At 54.9% G+C, this 8,613-nt stretch overlaps 2 protein-coding genes across 2 annotated transcripts; both read left to right on the top strand.

The window, feature by feature from the left end:
• Positions 1-203: 203 nt before the first annotated feature.
• NT3 (nucleobase transporter) lies at positions 204-1,709 on the top strand (the record flags this gene model as incomplete). The annotated part of the gene is made up of 1 exon (XM_001464103.1): positions 204-1,709. The coding sequence occupies one exon, from the start codon at positions 204-206 to the stop codon at positions 1,707-1,709; it is 1,506 nt and encodes a 501-aa protein (XP_001464140.1).
• Positions 1,710-6,709: 5,000 nt separating this feature from the next.
• On the top strand, positions 6,710-7,267 carry LINJ_13_1100 (conserved hypothetical protein; the record flags this gene model as incomplete). The annotated part of the gene is made up of 1 exon (XM_001464102.1): positions 6,710-7,267. The coding sequence occupies one exon, from the start codon at positions 6,710-6,712 to the stop codon at positions 7,265-7,267; it is 558 nt and encodes a 185-aa protein (XP_001464139.1).
• Between the last annotated feature and the right edge of the window lie 1,346 nt (positions 7,268-8,613).

Here is an 8,613-nt window from a genome sequence, read left to right as displayed (position 1 = left end):
TGGGGAGAGCACGCATCGGAAAAGAGGTAGACGACGACCAAGCGATTCAAGCGCACATAATCCTAAGAGGCAATCCCCCCCCCTCCCTCCCTCAAGGATACTACAGAAGTGGAAGTCCATCACGGACCAGTCTTGCTTTACGTCTTGTTGTTGTTGAAGCTCTACAAGAAAAACGGCTTTCCTCCTCGCCCTAGTACAGCAAGATGATCCTCAACTTCTCCTCCCTGGCGGAGCTGTACGTGTATGCCACGTGCGTGCTCCTCGGTGTTTCGATGCTCATGCCGCTGAATGCCCTCGCATCGGCACCGGCGTACATGCTCGACTACTACAAGTACGCAACCCGAGACCCGAATGCGAAGCCGAACAGCCCCATTTTCTGGAATAACATTCTCACCTTCTACAACGTGGCGTCGGTGGTGACGCAGGCATTGGTCGGCCCAACGGTGCTGACCCCGTGGGCGCGCAAGCTCTCCCTCTCCTTTCGCTTCTTCATGGCCCTGACGCTCATGATGGTGGAGGTGTTCGTAATTCTGGTCATTCCCGCCGGGGGCGTGTCGCAGGTCGGCGCCATGGTCGCCTTCTTCATCGTGACCATCGCGGCTGGCGTGGGCAAGTCCTACCTGGAGGCGACGTGCTACGCGCTGGTGGGTACGATGCCGCCGAAGTTCATGTCCGCCATCATGTTCGGCTGCGGCTTCTCCGGTGTGATTTCCTCGACGCTGCAGTGCATCATCAAGGCGTCCATGGAGGACACGTACGACTCGGTGCTCCGCCAGGCGTACCTCTACTTCAGCCTCGCCCTCGGCTTCATGGGTGTTGCGCTCGCCATGGCGCTCTCGCTGCGCTTCAACTCCTATGCGCAGGAGCACGTCGGTGAGTTCCGTGCCATCAAGCGGGCCAATGACGCCGCAAAGGGCCTGGACGTCGAGGAGACCAACAAAGCCGCCCAGGAGGAGCTGAACGCCACCCTCAGCAGCAGCAACCAGCGTCAACCCTTTACCACCAATCCGGCGGCTAAGGGCAATGAGATCTACGGCGATCTCGTCGACGAGGAGGCTGATAAGGCGCGCCGCAAGGCCGAGGGCGCGGGTGGCTCTGACGAGCTGAGCGAGTGCGACGAGGTGCGGGTGGTGGGCCGCCAGGCTGGCGACACCTACAGCGACAGCAACGCTGACGACCGCAACCTGACCACCTCGGAGCAGCTGCAGCGCACGCGCGCGTGGCCTGTGGTGAAGTTCATTTGGCCTCTCATGGTTGCCTGCTTCTGCAACTTCTTTGTTTCGTTGCTCATCCTGCCGTCCCTCATGATCCCGGTCGACCGCGCGGACAGGTGGTTTGCAACCATCGCGATTCTGCTGTACAACTGCGGTGATGCGACCGGCCGCTGGCTATCCTCAGTGAAGTTCCTGTGGCCCTCGCACTTGGTGCTCTTTATTGGCGTCGGGTGCCGCTTCATCTTCATTCCGCTGACCTTCCTGTGCATCTTCAAGTACATCCCTGGCCACCCGGCCCCGTACGTGTTCTTTGCGCTGCTCGGCCTCACGAACGGCTTCTTCGGTGCGATTTCGATGGTGTTCGGCCCGATCGACGCACGCCTGCGCACGGAGGGCCAGCGCGTGATGGCCGGTCAGCTGATGGGTGTCGCGCTCCTCGCTGGTGCATCGCTGTCCGCCATGCTGGCGATGGCAATCGTGCCCTTCCTGCCCTAAGCACAATGCAAAATGAAACGCGGGCACGAGGCAGCGGCGGCAGCAGCAGCGGCAGGCTCGAGGTCAAGGGGGCGAGAGCATGTGTGTGTGTGTGTAAGCGACACAGGAAAAAAAAGGTGACGACGACCACCGCACACACTGTCGTTCACTCTCTCAACCTCTCTGACTCCACCCGTCGGCCCCCACCGCGTCTTAGTTGCTTCGCCTTTTCTTATTGCTGGTACACCTGCTCTGTATGTCTGTGTGTCTGTCTGTAGGTGTGTGTGTGCGTGTGTGTGTGTGTGTGTGTGTGTGTCTGTGTCTGTGTGTGCTCGTCGCCCTCGCAGAAGAAGTAATATGAGACGGAGAGTACAAGGAGCGAAGCCAAAACCAGAGGAAGCACCGAGGAGACGTGCAGACAAAGAAAGGATGCGTACGGTGCCACGCGCGAACACACGTACACACGAAAGAACACACACACATATATATATGTATATATATTCACTATTACATATATATCTGATATATATATATATAAACCCACAGCAACAACGTTGATCGAATAACACACACACCCACACACACACACACAGACACCTACAGACACGCACACACACACACACAAAAAGCCTCTTCCCTCTCTCTCCCCCTCTCTTTTTTTTTCTTCGTTGGTTCACGCTTTATATTGTCTTCCTCGTTAAGTTGACCTGTCTTCGTTGTTCGTTTCTCATGTGTTTGCCTGTGTGTTCTCGTTTCTTTCTCTCTTTTTTCGTTGTCTTTGTACTCCACCTCCCTCTACCCACCCTCCCCCTCCCCCTCCCCCTCCCTCCCTCTGCCCTTCCTTTTTTTTTTCTTTTGTGGGCCGTGTTCTCCTTTGTGCTACTTTATGCTTCTCCCCTCCCCCTCCCCCTCCCCCTCTTCCCGAGTGATGAACTCAGCAAGGCGCGTCTCTTTCTTCTTTTGTTGTTTTTTGGTTGGGTTCTTCGTCGTGTTTGATCATGCACGCCATGGTTCTCTATTTGTTCCCGTGCTGCTTTTCGCCTGATCTGCTCCTCCTTCCCTCCCCACCCACATGCGCCCCCTCCCTCCTTGTTGTTTTCTTGTTGGCTTTTCAGGCTTCCATCATGTGGTCGCTTTTCTCCCTCGGACGTGTTTCGCTCCTCTCTTTCTTTTTCGGTCCTCTCTGGACAACGAAACAAAACGAGGAGGAGACGTGCGTGTATGTGCTTGTGTGTGTGTGTGTTTGTTTGTTGTTTTGCGGAGGTGATGGGTGGCAGCGTCGCACGATACACACGACACACATACACACACAGAAACACGGAGCGACGGAGAACGACAGCCACACCAACAGCGAAGGGGCGCAAACCACACACACACACGCATATATATATATATATGTCTCCATCCACCCCCATCCGCTCATCCATCCATCCATCTCGACGCTGGTGGACAGTGACGGAACACGACGACTAAAGCGACAGAGCAAAACCAGAGCGGGCAAACAACAACAACAAAAAAAAGAAACGCAAGCCGTCAGCAAGGTGCGTGAGAGAAAAAAAAAGAGAGCGAGCTCGCTAACCCCTTACACACACTCGCCACCTCACCACATCTTACGAACCCCTCTCTTCCCCCCTCCTCCCTCCCACACACACACACACAACGACCTCTCCGCCTCGCAAGAAGGGGCCCGGTGATAGAGGAAGAAGAGGAAAAGTGAAGATCGAAGTGGATGCGGGTTGTGTTGGGGTCTAGAGAGAGAGACGTGGCGAAAATAAAAAATAAGAAAACAACTGGCAAAATAAAACGTGTGAAGCTCTTGCAAGTGGAAAAAGAGAATGCGTGAGGAGCTGTGTATGCCCTACTAATCCCCTCCCGAAAAGAAGACAATAATGTAAGAGGGGAAGATGAAGAGGTGGAAACAGCCGTCAGAGGACAGCTCCTCTCCCTCTCCGACTCACACACACACTTGCTGAAGACACGCGAAAGAACTCAGCGGAGATCATCCGTCTTCGAGTGTGTAGGGTTTGTCTCTTATTTTTGGAGTAAAAAAAGAAAGGAGTGGTAGTTTCTCCATATATAAAACAAAAAAAGCAACAGGAATGCAAACACGAGTGAGGTCATCATCCTGCACCACATTGGGCGCGCGCACGTGCGTGCTTAGACTAATTTTTCACGGTTGAGCTCTTTTCGTTTTGCTTTCTGAACTTTCACACGCCTGCATTGGCTTTTCTTTTTGCGTGTCGATTGGTGTACTCGACTCATATTCGCCGATCGTCCTTCTTTTTTTTATGGGGGTGCGTGTGTGTGTGTGTGTTCGTATGCTTTCTCTTGCACTTCCCTTCTTTTCCCCAGTACCTTTCTCGTCTTCCACCACCACCACCACCCTCTTTCCTCCTCCTACCTACTGTCGACCCTCGATTTTCTTTTTTTCTGTCTTAATTTCGAGTTTGTGTGATACATGTTTCTTTTTTAAGTGTCCCCTGACTTTTAAGCACACCGTGTTGATTGTAATCGACTGTTTTTTATGCCTTGCTTTTTTTTTTCGCTGCCCTCATCTCCCCTCTATCATCACCTCTTCTCTCCCCCCACCCTTCCCTCCCAAGACAATCGAGGTTAACTTGTTCAAGGTAACGTCAACGGAAGAGGAAGAGAGCAATAGCACACTCTTACACGATGCACGGTGACAGCAGCAGCAGCGCACGTACACACACGGACACAGCAAGAGTGGGATTAGCGGAATAAGGAAGGGAGACGAGAAGGCTCTGAGATGAAGAAAAACAACAGCAGACACTTTTTCTTCACCTCTTCTTGCTCACTCGCCCCTCCTCTCATCGCATCTCTCTCTCTGGTCTTACGGTTACTACTAATTGATCGTGCCTTCGTGAGTGCGTGTGCGCCTCAGTCTAACTGTGATCATCTCCCCTTCCCCCTCAGACACCCTGTTCTCCTTGGTTGCCGGTCTCTGAGTCTTTCTCTCCGTCTGCTCGCACACCTTAACATTCCCGGCCGCCATTAAGCGCTATTTTCACTTTTTGGTTTTCCCGCTTCACTCACTCGCTCACTCTTTTTACTTTCTTCACCGCTCGGCGTTTGCGTGTTGTTCTGATCTCCTGCTGTTCTTGTGCTTTTGCATCTCTCTCTCTCTCTCCGCCTTTCGTGTGTATATATACTTTCTTTTTTGAAGGTTTGTGTGTGTGTGTGTGTGGAAAATCCTCCCATCCATCACATACACACACACACACACAAACCCCTCCCCCCCTCTCCTACGCGCGTGTGTTTGTTTGTGTGTGCGTGCGTGCCCTTTTCGCTGACTTCCACCCAAGCATGCACGGTTGCACAAGCACACGACCTACACCCCGCGTACGTGTGGCCGGAGTGTCGCCCTTCTCCGGTCACCACCACCTCCTCCACCTGTCCTCTCTCTCTCTTTCTTTGCGTGCGTGTTTCTATTTTTTTTCCGCCTCTTTCGACTCCTCCTCCTCCTCCCCCACGTTCTCCCTCCAACAACAAAGAAATTTACACCCATACACACACGCATGCACACACAAAAATCACACGCAAGCAGTCCCGCTCATTTTCTGCTTGTGCGTGTGCGCGTGTGCGTGTGCGTGTGTATCTTCTTTAGTTCTTCCGTGTGTTCTGTGTTGTGAGCTTCGACACATGGTGTGTATTTTTTTTTAATTGTAATGTTTTGACTCTCATCTTGTTTCGTTGTGTGTGTGCGTAGAAAGCGCTTCTTCGTGGTTTTTGTGGGCTGTGATTTCCTTTTTTTTTCGTGTTTGCCGTTTTGTTCCCCGTTCGGTTGTCTCGCGCTCGCTCCTGCATAGAGACTCACACAGCCCACCCTCTTCCCTTCCCTGGTCCACTTGCGTCTCTCTTTCTCGCCTCTTCGTGATGTGTATGCATGCATCCATATCTGTGTATGTGTTTTGTTGTGGGCGTGTGGCTCTCTTATGTCCGGGCGATGAGAGAGAGGGGCAAGCGACGGCGATCTCTCCTCCTCTTTTTTCAGCCACCTCACGACTCACACCATGCTCACAACGCACGCGGAGACGACGGAGACGATGCTTGCGTGAGGCTCGGAGACGAAACAACACAACAAAAAAACGACGAAAGTGGCCATGGTGTTTTTTTTTTCGTTGCTGTTGTTGTGTGTGTAGAGGGGCGGCAGGCGAGGGTGGAGTGCCGGAAATGAACGAAACAAAAACAGAGAAAACAAAAAGGGCGGCAACGCCGACTTCCACACAACACACACACAGACACACGATATATATATATATGTGTGTGTGTTGTGTGGAAGTCTTAGCACAAGAAAACCACGCACGCCCATGATCAACAGAGGCTTGCTGGATAGACTGTAAAAAAAAAAAGAAAGCGCAAGGTTCGTGTGCGCGCGAGTTGAAAGTGTTGAAGTACTTGATATATATATATATATGGATACATCTGTGATTCCTCCCATCATACTCAAGAAAAAGGCAACAAGGAGAACATGAGCAGCTATGGGATGTCAAACGCATCGCCACAGCGGACGAAGGACCGTACAGAGGGGAGGAGTTGCAAGGGAAGTGCCGCATGATCTCCTCCTCTTATCACGCCTCTCCGCGCATGTCACCAGCAACGGCGTCATCGATGTGGTTTGTGGTGGCACGGCGCACCTGTCGCGCGCACACACACGCACGCTGCCCCCTTCCCCCTCCTCCTCTTCCTCTTCCTGTATCTCTGGGACCTCATCGCCTCAACGCTTTCTTTCTCGTCATCCTCCTGTGTTGTTGTCCTTTTCTTTTTTTTTTGCCGTTGCTGCTGTCGTCTGTGCGGCCATGCGCACGCGTGTGTCATGCGTCGTTGACGACGCAACGATACCAATACTCGATGCTTGGCAAGCATGAAAAGCAGAAAGGGCTCCGAGAGAAAGAGAAAGGCAGTCCTGCCTCGCTCTTGCGTCTGTCTCTCTCTTCCTTCGCACCGCCGACTTACCTGCGGCTCCTCCTCACCCCTTGTCGTGTTGATTCGCATCGCTGACGATGCTGCGCATAACCCCCAGCCGGTACGCCAGCAAGGTGACGGCCGGCAATGCCAAGAATCAGGCCGGGTCGCCGCGGCAGAAGGCGAAGATCTTCCACGTCATCCCTGGCACCCCCGTCACGCCGGTGGAGAAGCTGAAGGAGCAGCGCCGCCGCTTTGGCCAGGACCGGTACTCGCGGCAACCCGAGTACAGGCCAGGGCGCAACGTCCGCATGGACCCCAACACCTTCACTCTATATGCGACGACGAAGGGTGTCATGACCATCCGCACCTCGCGCATCAACCCTTCGTGCAAGTGGCTCGACGTGGAGCCCGACATTCAGAAGGTGTACCGCAGTCGATGCATGCGCGCCGCCCTTCAGGCCCGCGGAAAGGCCTCCATGATGGTAGCGGGCAACGCGCACTACCGTGCTGAGCTGGATCATGTGACGGAGCCGCACTGGCGCGAGCGCGTGATGAGGGTGCCGAAGGCAACGGAGCGCTTCCAGGACCCCAACTGCTTTACTCGTGGACTGGTGCCCTTCCTGCGCCCGCTTAGCCGCTACTCGTACGAGTGAAGTGTCTCTGCCTCATTGACGCAGGGGCGCAGCATGTGCACGCGCACCGTCTGACGGTGACCAAGCCGATGGAGGCAAGGAAAGGCCATTGGCAAGATCCCCCCGACTCAAAGGCTGCGCTGCTCACCCTCCTTCTCGGCTCTCTGCCGCCAACAACAAAAAAGGGGGCCCGCCTTCGCCTTCGCGCCTCCTTGGGTGTGTTTGCGTGAAGGGAGGAGGATGGTTGATGGCGAGATCACCGCCCATCCTCGGCTACAATGAAGAGGAAGCAAAAACGTACGCGACATCAGACGTGCATCGAAAAAAAAAGACGATACAACAAAATAAAAGATGGCCAAGCCACCGAGCATCACCTCATCAGTCGCGCACACACAGGAAGGTGAGCAACCAGTACGGTCCTCGTGCATTGGTAGCGGCAAGACGCTCTTTCTCTGGTGGTGGTGGTAGAGTGGGGAATCAGGCGAGGGAGGAAAGGAGGGGCGCCCGTTCCGTGTCTCCACGGCTGCTTGGAAAATTGGTGTGTGGACGCTCTTAACATGTGTATGTGCCGTGTGGGTGCGTGAGTGGATGTCGCTGCTTTCTCTTTTCCACTCCGTCCTCTCTTTCTCTCTCTGGCTGACTGCACTGCGGCGTGCACGACGGCGAAGGCACGAGCGACGCGCCATCGTCAGTCGCCCTCATAGCATGCATGCATGTGCAGCCACCTCCTCCCTGCTCTGCCTTTCCATCTGGTGCGGAGGACAATAAAATCATCAGCGCCTCCACGCACACACGCCTTCGCTTTTGTAACTTTCTTCAGACGATTGATTCCCCCATCCCTCTGATGGACGGGGAGACGCCTCCGTGTGCGGTGTTAGTGTCCAATGCCCCCACTATCTCTGGGAAAGCCAGTCGGCCCCCTTGTCCATGCCCGTGCCGATCCACTTCTGGCAGTGACAGGGTCCAGTGCCTGCGACGCAAAGGAGGTCTGCACGATACATCGCTGCGCGTGGTGGCGGTGAGGCCCGTGGATGGCGTGGCGTCGGAGCAACCTGCGACCGTGAACACGTCTGTGCCATCCACATGATGGGCGAGATGTCATCACGACTCGAGCGTGTCCCACCCCCGGCCCTCATCGTGCCCACCGCTGGTGTGGGGAGGCCCGAGTGCCCCCCCCCGATGGGGCGGGTGCACCGCGTGGCGGCCGGCACAATGGGAGCGGCTGTGAGGCGACCCGCTCAGGGGGCGGGTGGGCAGCGTTTGGGGCTGGGGCCGTGCTCCGATGACGGAGTCGGCGCACTGCTCTACCGGCGTGTGCTTCGGCTGCTGCTGCTGCTGCTGCTTCGCACCACGCAGTCGGGGGGTGG

The sequence above is a fragment of the Leishmania infantum genome, chromosome 13 (genome assembly GCF_000002875.2).
Source record: "Leishmania infantum JPCM5 genome chromosome 13".
Lineage (NCBI taxonomy): Eukaryota > Euglenozoa > Kinetoplastea > Trypanosomatida > Trypanosomatidae > Leishmania > Leishmania infantum.
The sequence above is the reverse complement of the archived record's forward strand: the minus strand, read 5'-3'. Positions and strand labels throughout refer to the sequence as shown.